Below are 17744 nucleotides of genomic sequence, written 5' to 3'. Positions count from 1 at the left end.
AGTCAAAGTAAAATTATTGATAAAAGCAGTGTTACCTAAATTGTCTCAAAGGGAATAACCTTGTTGAAGTGTTGTGTAAATATAAAGAAGATATTATTTCCTCAAGAAACTTGTGATGCCACTTTTGTGTCATACATTTGCTTCATCACTCACAAGTCAATATCCTTCATTGTGTCGGAATTAAGATGGGTCAGACTAGTCCAAAACCTGAGTTAGTTTAAAGTAGTTTTCAAACCTGGTTGCATATTAGGAACACCTAGATAGTGTTTGGAAAGTATTAATTCCTAGACCCCACCCTCAAAGATTCTTATTCAGTGATAGAAATTGGGCCAGCAAGTGCTCTTAGTTTTCAACTAGTAGTGACTCAGTTTCCCAGCATACCCCAAATCTGAATTCCTTACTCCATTCTAGGTGCTATTAAAACCAGTGCTCTTAACTTCAGTCTTTTGATGGTTTGCTGTTGTTCTACAAAGATGGCCATATAATTGTGTGTGCCTAATAAGTATTCAGTTTTGCATAATAGAACAGTTGTCTAGCCAGATATCTTTCTTTGCCATTGGAAAGCAATCAAGTGTCTATCTTTTTAAAAGCAAAATCCCCTCTTAATCACTTAGTCCTTAGATAGATCAATTTGTTCATTTAGCAGATATTGATTGAGCACCTGTTATGTGCTGGGCACGGGTCTGGGTGCCAGGGATAAGTCAGTAAATAACACACACTTTCTCATGAAGTTTACATATTTCCTGCTGGTGGAGGAGATAGACAAAGATATTATGCTGTCAGGTTGTGGTAAGTATAATGACAAAAATTAAGGTAGGGTAAGTAGTTAAGCTACTTTTTTTTTTTTAAAGACGTAACCATCTTTTTGTTTTCCTATAATTTAGTAAGTTACTTGCATTCAGAACCATTACTTTTTTGTTTCAGCTACATGTTAATGTTGGTGAATCCTATCGTAGAGGTTGGCTTTTCTCTGAAAATAGCTACTAGAGCTCTCACTGTCTCCTCACTTTTTTCAGCATACCAAAGCACAATACAGGATAGGAAAGGACAAGATAGATTTTGAAAATATGTTTAAATTTAGGTGTGTATAGTTACTGTGGATATTAATATACTGTTTTTACTGTTGCTGTCTTATAAGGTCTATTTTAATGTTACTTTTATAGACTTAATTTTTTCTTGTCTAGTATTATATAAAATTAATAAATGTACACTAATGTAACCATCACTTAGGTCAAGAAGTAAATCATTTTCAGTAATTCAGGATCTCCACCCCTCCTCCATGTGCCCTATCCTGATCATAATACTCTCTCTTCTCATTTTTGTAAATTCCAACATGATTTTCGTGAACATTTCCTTGCTCTCTTTTAATAGTTTTGTGTATGCATCTCTAAGTGATATACTTTAGTTTTGCTTGTTTGAACTTTGTGTAATTATACCCCATATTTTGTTTTGCTTTTTTTCTATCAACATTATGTTGGAGATTCATTCATGTGCTATGTAGGTCGTGTTTCACTGAATGAATATACAGCAATTTACCCATTCTATAGTTGATGGACAATTCGGTTATTTCCAATTTTTGGCTAATATGAACAGTGCCCATTTTTGTTCATCTTTTCTGGGTATTCTTTAGGACATATATCAAGGAGTGGGCTTGCTAGTTTCAGCTTTACTAGATACTTCTTTTTTTTCTAACTGGTTTCCCAATAGACACTTAACTGGCAGTTTGTGAGAGTTCCTGTTGCTCCACATCTTCATGAATACTTAAATGTGATTCTTAATAGTTCTAATAAAAAAAAAAGCAGTGAAGGAAAAACCTATCCAATTCTTCAAATTTGAATATATGCTTTAGAGAAATCACTTCCTAGAGGTAAAGTAATAGAAATAGTAAAGAGTGCCTGGATTGTGCAGGCAACATCCTAAATGCTTCACATAAATTATCTCATGTAATCTTAAGAGAATTCCAAAGCAATAGGTCTTTTACTATTCCCATTTTACGGTTAAGGAAACTGAATTTTAGAAATATCAAATAACTAAGTCATTTAACTAGAAATGGCCTATTAAAGACAAATACAGATGTTTGCCCCTAAAGTCCAAGCTCGTGGTCATCATGTTTTAATGCCTTTTCCCTCTTTTCAAAATATTGATGTGGCTTTGGAAACATGCTTCTGGCTTTGGAAACATGCTTCAAAAATGGAAGGGATAACCTTTGTGATCTTACGCAGACTTTTGAGAGGATATGTTTATACACAAAAAAATGACGAAAGTGACAATGTCACAATTGTGATCAACTGAAAATTTCCTTCCAGAGTGGCTGAGTCATAACTCCCTGGTAAGGTTTTTGTCCTATACTTAAAAACGAAGTGTGCTAATATTATGTTGTAAACTTCAAGTTTGGGCAAGGTGAATGACCAACGGAAAACAAAACCCTTATTAACATCAGCCATCATTACTAGGTCCCTGAAACGGTGAATGTTGCAGCCTGAACTCTCCTTTCCCTTTTGTTACTCTAAAATATAATTTTCTTATTACCATGTCATTAAAATAAATGTGAATAACATCATAATCTTAAATCGCTTCGAGTTATTTAGTGAACCATGTCAATTGCTGTAAGAAATACTAAGATGTATTCAGTGGAAAGGACATGCTTATGAGGCTCCAAAGTAAGGAACTGTGTAACCTGTACGGCTTATCTGTACGCTGACATAGGACTGTTTAGAACGATGGATTCTGGAATTCTGTCAGTGACCTTAAGGCAGAAACAGCCTCTGCAGGTGTGTGGCTGCCGCAGAGAGTAGTCGAGATGTTTTTCTTACCAAGGGACTAGTAAATAAACGTTAATTTGCCTTATTCGGCCTGTTGGGAAACAGACTAGTATGTAAACTGTAGTGAGAGCGCCGTCACTCCTGAGCCAGGCAACCCTAAGGCCCGCTGCCTGAGAAGGGGTTGGGCGGAGGGAAGGCTGTCCTGGGCAGTGGTTACGTGAACGTAGTCTAGACTGACTTCGCAAACCAGCAGTAACTCTTGAGCTGGCTGCAGGCACGGTGGCTGCCCACCCCTGCTCAAGGCCACGAAACTTCGGTTCCTCTGCCCTGATGTCAGGGCGTCCGTCTTAGACAAGGCAGGTAGTTCTCAGCGGGCTCCTTACACAAGAGATTCGTTTTATTAGAAGACAGGGAAGAGAAGCTGTGACCTTCCTTGTTTGCCGAATGGCCGCTTCGACTTCCGCACGTTCTCCTAGGGAGCGGTGTCGGAGTTGCAGACCTGGAGCTCCGCCCCGGGCTTGGCCATGCCCCGAGCTTCCGGATTTTGGCACAAACAGAACTCTCCACCCAGAACACCTGCCGCACTGGTTCGATCCCCAACACGCTATTCTCGTTCAGTAGGTCACAGCGCGTTTTCAGCGCACCCCCCCCCCCACCGGAAACTGGTGCGGCGGAAACCCCAACTCCGAGGCGGATCCCGTGACGGACTTGGGTGATGTCTCGCGACGTTTCTTCAAATCTCACGAAGAAGGGTTGGAGGAGGCTTCACTGCACCGCCCCAGTTTTTACGTCATTTCAGAGTCACGCCCTTAGGCGCCCGTTTGCGCGCTTGCGCGTGCTGCGCACGCGCACTCGCCTTTCCTCCGCCCCCGCGCGGGCTTCTCTGGCCAGTCGCGCGTGGGCTGAGGCCCTGGGCGGGCCGTGCGAAGGCTTGTTTGCCAAAGCGGGGACCCCCCCGCAGTCTGGAGCTCCCTTCTTCAGGGGAGGGGGAAGAGGGTGTAGCCCCCCTACCTAGGGTGAATGGGCTGTCGCGTGGGCTGCTAAGGGCAGGCTGGGGAGCACGGGGGCCGGGGCCGCGACCATGAACTCACCCGTGGACCCCGGAGCTAGGCAGGCGCTGAAGAAGAAGCCGCCCGAGCGGACGCCAGAGGTAAGGCCAGCTGGCCCGGCGCGCCTCCCGCTGTCCAACGGACAGCATCCCTCTGTCGGTCCGAAACTTGCGGCAACTGCCCCCTTGTCAGAGCCTCGCACCTGCTGCCAAGGTATCTGTTCTCTGAGTCCCCGGCCCTGACCCGGGCCCTGGTCGCGGGCGGGTGACGACCGTCTTTCCCGCTCGCTGTGCCGCCTTCCCCGCACACCCGTCCTTGCCGGTGACTTCGCAGTGTTTTCGATAAAAAAAGCACCATTACTAAATCGTATTTTTTCAGGGTAAAATGTGGGTCTCGGACTGAGATTGTCCCGTAGATAGGTAGACTATGAAAAATTGTAAGTGAACTATAACAGCCGTGTTATTAAGAAATAACTGCTCTTAAAGTTCTTTGAAATGCTGTTCAATTGCCCAAAGAAAGATAAAGTTTTCAAGATCAGTTTAAAACTTTGCATCCAGTCAGATGATGAATTCTGGTGGAGAATTATGCGTATCTGAAGATAAGTTCTGGGGAGGTAGTTTTTTGTGTGTCACTGGGAAATGTTAAAGTATTTTGTGCTTGGATCCAAAACCTGCTGTATTGAGTTAAATGATTTTCACTTGAGCTGAAGGCTGGTGTTCGGGCAAATAACTGAAACCTGTTAACCTTGGCAATCCCTATAGAGGCTTAAATTGGGGGCGGGGGAGGGAAGGTTTTCCTTGATTTGGATAAGTTTCCATAATAAGTGGGATGTTTCCTAAACCAAAAAGCAAAAACTAACAACAATGTGAATGGATTGTTGGATTGTCTTGTGTGTAATTGCAATATATAAAATGAAGTGCTTTGGTTAGTTCTTCCTAAATCACTTTTGTGTTTTTCAGATTAATAATGTTTTGCATAGTAAGTCTCAGTAATTTGGGCTGACCTTTTGTGACATGATATTAGTCAAGCTGTAATTGTAGCTGCTGGGTCAAACTTTGTTATTGGAAATCCTGATCTTTGCATAGAAAGAAAGCAAATTCTACCACTTTCCACGGTCCTCTTTTTAAGACCTGCATTTGTAATCCCCATGTGTCTTAATTTTCCTCTGATAATTCTTGAGGTCATTGTGGGTTAATTGAAAGCATTCACTTTGAACAGGTGAATCTACCATAGTTTTAAAATCATTAGAAAGTATCATACAAGGCTTACAATGTATAATGTAGGTTTTACTTTTAAGTATTACTTATGATAAATTCACAATTTAATGGGAAGATCCTAATTTTCTTTAATAACAGAATTACCTACTTTGAAATTGCTTATTTTTGAGTTTTAGGAAAATTTCTAAACTGTTCACAAAGTTGTGGTGGCCATTGCGTGCTGTGTAAGTACTTTATCTTGTTTTACTGGAACAGCAGCGTTGCTTAAGGAAATGCTAAACAGCTGCCCACAGTACACAGACTGGAGCTCTGACATCTAGCAGCATAACTTGTTAACTGCTTGAATCAGTGGCAGTGCTTTTTAAACTTTTGTTTATTGATTTATTGGTTGCTTGATTGCCACGCCACGTGGCTTGTGGGATCTTAGTTCCCCCACCAGGGATTGAACCTGGGTCCTTGGCAGTGAAAGCGTGGAGTCCTAACTCCTGGACCGCCAGGGATGTCCCATCATTGGCAGTGCTTTTGAATGAGTGTAGAATTTGTTCGGGGTACAGAAGTATCAATAAAGAAGTGATAAATTGAATCCTAGTTTTGAGTTATTTGTGATAAATAATTTGATGAAATTCTTATAGGGTCATGCCTGCTTTCAGAAGATCCTTATTCTTTTTAGTGGACTCTTAAGGGTCTATTATAAATATATTCACTCAACAATTATTTGTTGAAAGCTTACCAGTTCAAGGCACTATTTTGTGCACTAGGATGTATCAGTGAACAAAACAGGCATGCCCTATTGGTGTTTACATTCTAACAGAAGAGAGAGGGGAGTAGGCAGATAAATATAATAAACAAGTATGTTACATAATATGTTAGCTGATAATTGCTAGTTAAAGAAAGAGCAGGATAAAGGAATTGGAAGTAAGGGACAAGGACTGGGTGCAATTTAAGGTAGTTGGTGTCCTGGTTGAGATGAATTTTGATTAAAGTCTGATTCATGTGATAGAGTTAGCCATGGGGATATATGGGGAAATAGCTTTCCAAGTAGAATAGTCATTGCAAAAGTTCTAAGATGGGAACGTGTCTGATGCATTCAAGGAATAGCAAGGAGCTCTGAGTGACTGGAGAAGAGTGGTAAGAGATGAAGTCAGAGAGGTGATAGTGGTGGTGTAGGATGGAGCTTATCATGCAGGACTTTCTAAATTGTAAATTCTTTGACTTTTACTTTGAGTGAAAGAGGGTTTTGTTTTCCACCAAAGTGTTTTGAAGCAGAGGAACGATGTTATCCTAGTTTTTAAAGCATCCTCTGGCTGCTTGCTGGGTTGAGAATAAACTGTGGGAGCAAGGGTAGAAAGAAACAGGAACATCAGTTAGAGGTTATCACATTAAAGCAGGGAAGAGATCATAACTCAGAGTAAAGTGATAGTAATGCTGGTGGTGAGTAGTAGTCAATTATGGAAACAGGATTTAGCCAACAGGATTTGCTAATGGATTAGATTGTGCTTTGAGGAAGAAAAAAAAATCGAACATGATTTCAAGGTTTTTGTGCCGAATAACTGGAGTGTTGGAGTTACCATTGAAGAGAGTTTGAGCTGCCATCAAACAGACTGGGAAGGGCTTCCCTGGTGGCGCAGTGGTTGAGAGTCCGCTTGCTGATGCAGGGGACGCAGGTTCGTGCCCCGATCCGGGAAGATCCCACATCCCACATGCCGCGGAGTGGCTGGGCCCGTGAGCCACGGCTGCTGAGGCTGTGCGTCCGGAGCCTGTGCTCCGCAACGGGAGAGGCCACAGCAGTGAGAGGCCCGCGTACCACACACACAAAAAAAGAGACTGGGAAAGCTGCAGGAGGAGTAGTTTTGGGGAGGGGAGTGGATCAGAAATTCAGTTTTGAACATGTCACATTTGAAATGTCTGTTAGAAATGTCAGGTAAGGAGTTGCGTATACAATTTATAATTATTTCTAAAGAGAAGGCTGGGTTGAAAATAGAAATTTTATAGTTATTAGCTTACAGATAATGTCGAAAGTCAGGAGACTAGATGAAATTACCGAAGTAGTGAGTGTACATGGGAATAGAAGAGGACCAAAGACAGTGCCCTGGGGCACTTGATCACTACAAGGTCAGGGGAGAAGAGCAGAAACCAGCAAAGGAGAAGGCATGGGAGCAAACAGTGCAGAAGAAAAAAAACTAGGATAGAGTGGTGCTGTCCTGGAAGCTAAGCCAATAAAGTGTGTAATAGAAGGGAATAAAGCATTGATTTAGCTTATTTTTCCTTGAATACATACTGGGTACAAAGCATTATAAAAAAATATACAAATAGATAAGAATCAGTGTCTTGTAATCTTGTAATCAGATGTTTGCATCATATAATTAATGAATAAAGAACTCTTCTGTTTGTTTCTGGGACAAAATTAATGGTTCTTTTATTTTGACCCATCTGTTGTCCTTACATGAAACTATCAACTCAAGCATAATCCTAGTGAGCCAGACACTGAGAATGGAAACTTGCGTAAAGTATGCCATTTAGAACTGTGTTCTAACACAGTTTTTACTTTTCTGGCCATTTCTCCTACTGTGTAGATTCAGCTTCCACAGCACATTATCTTTCCTGAGCTGGTTCTCTGATTTCCTTTCCCACCTTACAAAGATCTTTTTTTTTTTAATGGAAAATTTTAGAGTTAAATACTCTGGGGGAAGCTAAGTGCTCTAAAGCAAGAAAAGCTGTTAAGGTACTCATTTTGAGTCGTTATGCCAAAATTAAAGATGCCACAGTCAAAACTGAGACCTTGAATTTGGCTTTTTCTCAACTCAGTCCATATTCATTGCCATTCTTTTTTTTTTTTTGGGGGGGCGGTAAGCGGGCCTCTCACCGCTGTGGTGTCTCCCGTCGCAGAGCACAGGCTCCGGACGCGCAGGCTCAGCGGCCATGGCCCACGGGCCCAGCCGCTCCGCGGCATGTGGGATCCTCCTGGACCGGGGCATGAACCTGCGTCCCCTGCATTGGCAGGCGGACTCTCAGCCACTGCGCCACCAGGGAAACCCTCAGTGCCATTCTTCCTCTGTAATCTTTCTTTTTTACCTCAGAGTGAACACCTTATTTCTCTTATATTTCTGTCTCTAAGTGCTTAATACCATGTTTTGTGCATATTAAATGATCAATAAATATGTTAAACAGAACAAAATTTAGAATTAATTTTTTAAAGTCCTCATGTTAAAAAGATAATACTTCTGTTCATTAGAATTGCTGATTTTGTACATCCTGGGTGGTCTCATTCTGCACCGTGACTTCAGTTAATTTTTATAGGCTGACACCTAGGTCTGTATAGCGCATGTTACCCCCTTCCATGTGCTTCAGATTCATATATCTAACCAGTAAATTGTCCTCCAGGTTCTTCAATCACTAGTCTCAAATTGAAACCATCATCATTCCTCCTCTTTAATATTCTGCTGGTGACTGCCCCAGTTGCTCAATCCAGAAATTAGTGTTTTTACTCTTGATTCCCCCTGCTGTCTTCCTCTCTATATCTAACTGGTCACTAAATCTTGTTTGATTTTACATCTTGAATCTCTCTCTTCCTCTTCCTATCCAGCTGTACTACCCTAGTTCACACTTTTATCGTTTCACCCCTGAATTTTTCCTTGAGTCTTTTTATTTATTGTCATATTATTGCTAGAGTGATCTTTCTAATACTCGGGTCTGATCATCTTCTATTCTTGCTCAGGATTTAATTATTTCCCACTGCCTAGATAGGTTAGCAATATAAGTTATCATCCAGATCATTTTTGAGAATTAAAAGAGGTGGGTTAATATTTATACCAGGAAAACAGATTAAAGGTCTGTCTCCAGCAAATTGAGATGTATGGTTACCTCATGCAGATGATAACATTAATTTATCCATTCAGTTAACAGATGATATGTTAGGCACAATACTGAAAGCCAAGGTAGTAGAGAGAAATTGGACATGGTCCCTATTCCTCAGTGACTTAGGAGACTGACATGAAAACATTAGTAAGATGTTAAGGTTACTAGTGACAAAGGTATGGATAGGGTACTTTACAACTGCAAGTGGGGAAAGAACAGGCTTCTTGGAGGAGCCTTAAATTAAAGCTTAGATATCGTGAATAGCTGTCTGGATGATATCCAGAAGGGAGGTCATTCCAGGCAGCGAGCAGCAGGAGCAAAGGCACTAATGGTGACAAGCCAGGTACATTTGTAGAACAAGAAGCCAGTCTGTAAGGCTAGAGCATGCATTCCCAATGGGGATGATGTCATCCCCAAAGGGACAAAAATTAGGTCTTCTGGGGGGAGTGAAAAAAAAATCTTAGGTATTACTGTGGTTTGTGTAGTAATATCTACACAAAACTCATCCCTACCTGACAAAGTCTTATTCCTTAATATTTAATTGGAGATGGGGTGGCAATTATGAAAAATACTCTTTGGAGGGATGTGATAATGAAAAAAGGTTGCAAAACACTGGGCTAGTTAGTGTATGGGGTGTTTGTGTGTGTAAGGGGATGGTACATCGTGGTAGATGTTAAATGTTGAAGCTGGGTATAATAGCAGGATTGGATCATTTCAGGGATTTGGACTGGATGTTGTAAATAAAGGAGAACTGTTGGAGGGTTTAAAGCCCAGAAATAAGATCAGTTTTACAAAGATTACTCTGTGGGCACTGTTGAGGATGTAGGGGAGGGCAGGGGGTGGGTCGGGAAGGGCACGGGCCGGCTACCTTAGAGGCAGGGTGGTTTACAGTAGGATGAACAAATAACATTTTGTCCAAACCACGATATTTTTCTGTGTGAAACGCAAGACTGTTAATGATTATATCAGGATAACCGGGAAATCAGGAGATACGGATCTGGTTATAGGAAACAAATGCAGTAGTTCAGGAGTGAGATAAGGTAGCAGAATACTTGATAGTGGAATAGTGAGGAAGTAAAATTGGCCCAACATGGTCACTGGTTGAAACGGGAATTTGTACATCCCACCAGTTTTTTTTTTTTTAACTTTGAAATTGACTAATACACATACTGTAAAGTCCGCATGCTTTTAAGTATAAACCAGCTTAATTTTCACAAATATATTTAGCTACCATGCAAATCATGATAGAGAATATAACCAGCACTCCAGAAACTCCCCCTTTGCCCCTCCCAATCAGTACCCTTTCCCAAAGGAAACTGTTCTGACATCTTTAACCATAAATTAGTTCTGCCTGTTTTTGAATTTCATTTGAGTGGAATCATACAGTGTGTATTCTTTACAGCAACCAAGAGGACTATGAAACTATCTTGGTTCTTTGCATTTTATCTCTGGACTGGACTTTGAAGCTCCTCTCTTGGCTTTCGTTGATCTTCATGTACTTATCCTTTTTTATACCGTGACTCACCTACCCTTTTGGATTGACCACCTCATTCTGTCCAAGCCTACTCTTGCGGTAACTGCCTCAAACCCCTAATGCTGCACTTGAGGCAAAGATATAGTCTGTCCTTATATTCTTCTCAAGTGTCTGCAATAGCTCTGGGGCAAATCTGGCAAAACTTTTCTGTCTTTTGCTTGTTGGGACAGACTTGGGTTGGGTCTGTTCAGAGCAATGCAAAAGTTCAGATAATTTCTGAATTTCTCATTTGAGTAACTGTGTATAAGAGTACGTTATTAAAGAGCAGAATTAGGCTAGAAAGAGAATTCAGTTTTGGAAAGGGTTTGAGGCTCTCTACAGGAGACACAGATAGAGATGTTCAGTAAGCATTTGGAGCTTCAGGTCAAACCAGGTTATGGGTCTGAGTTGGTCTGAGAGTCTACAGCATATGGGTCATAGGTGAAGTCATGGGATTGGTAGGAATACTCAGAGTGAGAAAACTAAGTGAGAACAGAAGGGCAGACCCTTTGGGTGCTCTAATATTAAAGGGATGGGGGAAGGAAAAGAAAACTGCCAAAGAGAATGAAAAGAAATTGTTTATAGAGGTAGAAGGAGAACAGAAAAGTGGTGTTACAGGAGGACATTTCATAGAGAAATCCCTAATCATTAATGTCAGGTACTATATAGAGTTCAAGAAAGGTGAGGACTCATAAATTCTTCAGGTTGTATCCATCAGAATGGTTTCAGTGGACTGAATACAGAGCCTGACTGCAGTGGATTAAAGTGAGAATCAGACCCAAGAAAGTGAAGGCAGTAAGTTTACTGTTTGTGAGTTTGGCTCTGAGGGGAATGGGAAAGATGTAAAGTCCTCCATTATCTTCTGCCTTATCGACCCCCACCCCCAAACACATGCATTTTAAACTACTTATATAAATATCCTAACACAGTACTTTTTAAAAAAAAATTTTATTGGAGTAAAGTTGCTTTACAATGTTATGTTTCTGCTGTATAGCGAAGTGAATCAGTTATATGTATACATATATCCCCTCTGTTTTAGATTTCCCTCCCATTTAGGTAACCACAGAGCATTGAGTAGAGTTCCCAGTGCTATATAGTAGGTTCTCATTAGTTACCTGTTTTATACATAGTAGTGTATGTATGTCAATCCCAATCTCCCAGTTCATCCTACCCTCCCCCTTCCCCCCTTGGTATCCACAAGTTTGTTCTCTACATCTGTGTCTCGACTTCTGCTTTGCAAATAAGTTCATCCGTACCATTTTTCTAGATTCCACATATAAGCGATATTATACGATATTTGTTTTTCTCTTTCTGACTTACTCTGTATGACAGTCTCTAGGTCTATGCACGTCTCTGGAAATGGCACTATTTCGTTCATTTTTATGGCTGAGTAATATTCCATTGTATGTATGTACCACATCTTCTGTATCTTTTTGAATTATGGTTTTCTCCGGGTATATGCCCAGGAGTGGGATTGCTGCATAATATGGTAGTTCTATTTTTAGTTTTTAAGGAGCCGCCATACTGTTCTCCATAGTGGCTGTACCAATTTACATTCCCAGCAACGGTATAGAAGGGTTCCCTTATCTCCACACCCTCTCCAGCATTTATTGTTTGTAGATTTTTTGATGATGGCCATTCTGCCTGGTGGGAGGTGATACCTCATAGTAGTTTAGATCAATAGAAAAGGATAGAAAGTCCAGAGATAAATCCACGCACCTATGGTCACCTAATCTATGACAAAGGAGGCAAGAATATACAATGGAGAAAAGACAATCTCTTCTATAAGTCGTGCTGGGAACACTGGACAGCTATATGTAAAAGTACGAAATTAGAACACTCCCTAACACCGTACACAAAAATAAAATTAAAATGGATTAAAGACCCAAATGTAAGGTTGGACACTATAAAACTCTTAGAGGAAAACATAAGCAGAACATTCTTTGACATAAATCGCAGCAAGACCTTTTTGACCCACCTCCTAGAGTAATGAAAATTAAAAAAAAATAAATGGGACCTAATTAAACTTAAAAGCTTTTTCACAGCAAAGGAAACCATAAACGAAATGAAAAGACAACCCTCAGAATGGGAGAAAATATTGGCAAACGAAGAGACCGGCAAGGGAATAATCTCCAAAATATACAAACAGCTCATGCAGCGCAATATCAAAAAACAACCCACTGAAAAAATGGGGGGAAGACCTAAATAGACATTTCTCCAAAGAAGACATAGAGATGGCCAACAAACACATGAAAAGATGCTCAATATCACTAATCATTAGAGAAATGTAAATATCCTAACACAGTACTTTTCATCCTGGGCTACATATGTTTTTCAACCTGGGGAATTTTTTTTTAATGCGCAGGCCCACCCTTCATTTCTTGTATTAGAACCTTCTGGAATGGAGTATCAAGCATTGGTATTTATAGAAGGCTCCTTAAGTAATTCTAATATATAGACAGAGATTAAAAGCATTGTCCATTGTGCCACATTCTTTCTGTGTGCTTTATATAGGGTGGGAAAGTGTTTAGGGCCCTGGAATTTGGATTTGGACAAGCCTACTTCAGATCTGGGCTCTAGCAGTGAGAATTTGAGTGACCCTAGGAAAGTTACCTAACTTTAAGATTGAATATCTTTGGGGGATTGTTACCTGGACTGAATAAGATAATATATGTAAGGATTTATTTAGCAAAGTACCAGTCATAATGAGCACTCAATAAATGTAGCCGTACATATTAGTTTGCTATTTCCTTTGTCTAGAACACCATCCTCTCATTTGACAAATCCAGACTCCTCACTGAAATCTCATCTTCCACTCCTTCTCTGTGTCCCTTCCTCTGCCATAGCAGTTACTGTACTGTGTTATGATTACTGGCATGTTTGTCTCTCTGGCTGGACTGTAAGCTCCTTGAAGACAGTGACTGTTTCCTTATCTCCCAGTTTCCATCATGCAATACTTGTTACATAGTAGGTAGCCAAATATTTGTAGCGTAAATGACTTTAAAGAGAAAAGGAATCTGAAAAATACTGTTCCCCTTTTTTTTCTAGTAGTGATTTTTGTTGGTCTGATACTTGAAGTGCTGGGGAAAAAAGACTGATGAAGTTTGGCACAATGGCAAAATTTGCCATTAATATCCTCTTATTAAAATAAGAATAATGTACAATTACCATAAAGAAACTATGTGTTTTACCTGGTAGTTCTTCAGAGACAATTCAGATAGAGGAACTTAAGTCATACCTTGAAACAGGAACTTCTTTTTTATATGGCTTTGAAACACATTTCCAGTTTTAACTGCAATGCCAGTTTTAACTTTTCATGTGTTTTTAACCAGGTGGCTTAAAACTTTTGCTGGGCAAATATTTCATGCTCAGCTAGATGTTAGTGTAATTGCCTATTCACAATCCAGAAAAGGGTTTTGTTAAAAAACAAACAAAAAATAGCTTATTTTTGTTACCAAAAGTTAAAGAGGGAACTTGGACTGAAAGAATGTAAACTTTAGTATTCTTGTAATTATTTGTTAATCTATTTCAGAACTTAGAGTAATGGTTTTTAAGTGTACATTGTAGAGATTTTTTCTTAATTGGCGAAAATGCACCATTGTACTTGGAGTCATTTTTGAGTGAGTCACTGTGTGCATCCTTGAGGGTGGCAGAACAAAGATTCTGTTGTGCTTTTCTACAGCAGATGCACATTCAGAGGGTTCCTTGGAAAATAAGAGAACTTATTTACGCTTCTGGGCCCCTCTGACCTTCATTTGTAAGCTAAACTGTATAGAAAGGGAATACTAGATCTGGATGGGGCCTTTATTAGATGGTTCTTTTGCATGACACCTCATTTTACATGTATTGGAGATTCCCAACTTGAGAAAAAAACTGTGGCCATTCAGGAGTTTAGACACCATAAAATCTTGTTTTTGAGAGATGAGGATCTTCCCTGAGAGAGAATTCTGCAAAGAGGAGGAGCAGCCAGGCATGGTGAACTTGACTGACAAAGTCATGTTCTTTGAAAGGGATGTAGGATTGTGAGCTCTGTAACATTGTAGTTATCATTTGGCTTTACCTTGAACTGGCCTGTATAAACTGAGGTCTTGCTGTAAATAAAAACTGAATGAGCCACTTTATTAAGAACTTGAGGTTATGGAGGCATAAGCAGCCCCCATTTGATGTTCACTACTACCAGACATTCTCCACTACTTTGCCCCAAACTGAAATTTTGGCAGCCCTAGGGCTTCTGGCTTTGACATGTGGCAGAGGCAATGGGACTCGTTGGACAGGACACTTAGTACATAGCAGAAGTAGCAGCACCACCTAGCATGTATTTGTGAACGTATGTATATGTAGCTCTTCCAAAAATACTTTAGCTGATGGTTCAAGAGCTAGTGAAATGGGTTGCATACCGATAAAGGAACTGAACTTGAGAGAGGTAAAATGTCTTGCTCAAGGTCACGTGATTCATCAGTCACTTCCTCAGTCCAGTAGTGCCCCACTGCTTTCTCTTTATCAGTGAACTTTAGGTTACATTTTAAGCTTTGAACTGTGTTTTTTTACTGACATCTATATAGAGGCCTAATATTTTCCTAAATAAATGTCTCTCATTTAATTGCGACTGTACTATATGAAGTATAATACTTTAAGGTGCATGTGTCAATTTAATGGAAGTTTATCATTCTCAAGTTTTATGTAGAATGAAAACAGGTGTGCTTGATATGTGATTTTTTTTTTTTATACCATTCTGTTTTATAACTTGTTTTCAGAGGATGGTAGCCTGTTCTAGTTTGGTTTCTTAAAAGCATTCATTTAATACGAGAAGGCTTCATCATAGTATATTTTTTAGAAGAGAGTTTATAAGTGTCACAAGTGGCAACTGAAGTTTGGATTGCTTATGAGCTCCTTAAATGACTCTCTGAGGCAGAGTGGAATGCATACTTTTTTTGTGGAAGACTGCCTGATGAATGTTTGTGTGGTAAATATTTTTAAAGTCCTGTTTTTAAGTGCTAGGGTTAAAAGATTAAAGTTCTTAGGGGAGGAGATGGGCAAGTACACAGACAAAATACAGCCTGGTTAAGTACTGTGATAGTTGCACGTATCAGGTGCTCAGGAGTTTTGTAGGAGGGCTGTTGGGAGACAGGAGTAAAGGGTAGGCAGGTGTCATTCAAATTGTTTTAGAAAAGGGAACCCTGACATGAGTATAGATTTGGATATATAAAAGTTAGGTGAAGAAGGAACAATGTGTGTTTCCTGAAAAGGGAACAGCATTTTCCAAGGCCACAAGATGAGCTTGGTATGAACATGCAAGTTGCCTGCGTAGCTGGAACATTGGGACAAGAATAAGTAGTAAAATAGGTGAGGCTGCAGGCATGGTCAGGATCCAGAACATGAAGGGCTGTGTTCTCCTTGTTAAGGAGCTTGCATTTTCTTTTTAGAAAGATTACTCTGGCAGCACTCTGAAGAATGGATTACAGGGGACCAGACTAGAGGCAAGAAGGCTGTTTTCTGTTATCCAGTAAGAAATAATGAATCCCTAAATTGCTCCAGTTGAGATGGTGAGCAGAGATGTTTAAAGTAGGATTGATAGATTTCTTACCAGAGCCATTGAAGGTGAGTACTGTCACCTAAATCAGGGAACCGAGGAGCAAGACACAGCTAGGGGTGCAGATAATCAGTTTAACTTTGGATATTTGCACTTGAGTTGCTGAGGAGTCACCCAGGTGAAAGTGTTCAGTGTTCAGTAGAAAGTGTAGGTTGTTTATTACTCCTCCATTAATTAGCTGGTATTCTGTATAGAAGAACTTTCCCCACTTGCCCCTCTCCTCTTTCTCTAAAAAAAAAATCACTGAATTCAAGGATTATTTTTGTATTTTTAATATTGTCATTATTCTTTTTGATTCTTAGGTTGCCCCAACTTTAGCCACTGGGAGCCCTTTCTAAGTCAGGTCCTTTTGGCATGAACCAGTAGTCTTTAAGTAATACTTTACTTTCTGGCCCAAAAAGGTGTTCCAGGCTTTTACTTTCCTTGCTCTACTACTGAAATCAGCCGTTTATGGGATTGGCCAAAAAGTTCGTTCGGTGTTTTCCGTAAGATGGCTCGCTTAGTTGTCTTTATCTTCATGTGAAACAATTTTGTTAGATTGTATTGTGATAGCTGTCATGTCAGCGTGCATTTTAAAAAAAACATCAAAATTGGTGAATTTTTGTGTAGCCATTTTAATATTGAAGATGGAAGAAAACAACTTTTTTGGCATATTATGCTTTTATTATTTAAAGAAAGGTAAAAACACAACTGAAACACACAAAAAAGATTTGTGCAGTGTATGGAGAAGGTGCTGTGGCTGATCGAACATGTCAAAAGTGGTTTGCGAAGTTTGGTGCTAGAGATTTCTTGCTGGACGATGCTCCACGGTCAGGTAGACCAATTGAAGTTGATAGCGATCAAATCAAGACATTAATTGAGAACAATCAACATTATACCATGCTGGAGATAGCCGACATATTCAAGATATCCAGATCTTAAGCATTGAAAATCATTTGCACCAGCTTGGTTATGTGAATCACTTTGATGTTCCACATATAAGTTAAGCGAAAAAAATCTTCTTGACTGTATTACCGCATGCGATTCTCTACTTAAACATAATGAAAATGTTCCGTTTTTAAAACAAATTGTGATGGGAGATGAAAAGCGGTTACTGTACAATAATGTGGAGCAGAAGAGATCATGGGGCAAGCTAAATGAACTACCACCAACCACACCAGAGGCCGATCTTCATCCAAAGAAGGTGATGTTGTGCATATGGTGGGATTGGAAGGGAGTCCTCTCTTATGAGCTCCTTCCAGGAAACCAGACGGTTAATTCCAACAAGTACTGCTCCCAGTTAGACCAACTGAAAGCGGCACTCGACAAAAAGCATCCAGAATTAGTCAACAGAAGGCGCATTATCTTCCATCAGGATACCACGAGACCACATGATTTTTTTTATGACCAGGTAAGAACTGTTATAGCTTGGCTGAGAAGTTCTGATTCATCTTCCGTGTTCACTAGACATGGCACCTTCAGATTTCTATTTATTTCGGTCTTTACAAAATTCTCTTAATGGAAAAAATTTCCATTTCCTGGAAGACTGTAAAAGGCACCTGGAACAGTTCTTTGCTCAAAAAGATAAAAAGTTTTGGGAAGATGGAATTATGAAGTTGCCTGAAAAATGGCAGAAGTCAGTGGAACAAAACAGTGAATACATAGTTCAACAAAGTTCTTGGTGAAAATGAAAAATGTGTATTTTATTTTTACTTAAAAGCCGAAGGAACTTTTTGGCCAACCGAATATCTGAGGAACCTGGGTTCCTTTTAGTAGGAA

At 40.0% G+C, this 17744-nt stretch overlaps 1 protein-coding gene across 5 annotated transcripts in view; it reads left to right on the top strand.

The window, feature by feature from the left end:
• The first annotated feature begins 3843 nt into the window (after positions 1–3843).
• The window catches only part of RAPGEF6 (Rap guanine nucleotide exchange factor 6), a 221943-nt gene continuing 208042 nt past the window's right edge, over positions 3844–17744 (top strand). For all 5 annotated transcript variants that reach the window (XM_065873547.1, XM_065873549.1, XM_065873546.1 and 2 more), the window contains exon 1: positions 3844–3912. In XM_065873547.1, coding sequence (XP_065729619.1) covers positions 3844–3912 — 69 coding nt within the window. The remainder of the gene's footprint in view (positions 3913–17744) is intronic.

Source organism: Phocoena phocoena, chromosome 3 (genome assembly GCF_963924675.1).
Source record: "Phocoena phocoena chromosome 3, mPhoPho1.1, whole genome shotgun sequence".
Lineage (NCBI taxonomy): Eukaryota > Metazoa > Chordata > Mammalia > Artiodactyla > Phocoenidae > Phocoena > Phocoena phocoena.
Note: the sequence above shows the minus strand (reverse complement) of the source record. Positions and strands in the feature narration are given on the sequence as shown.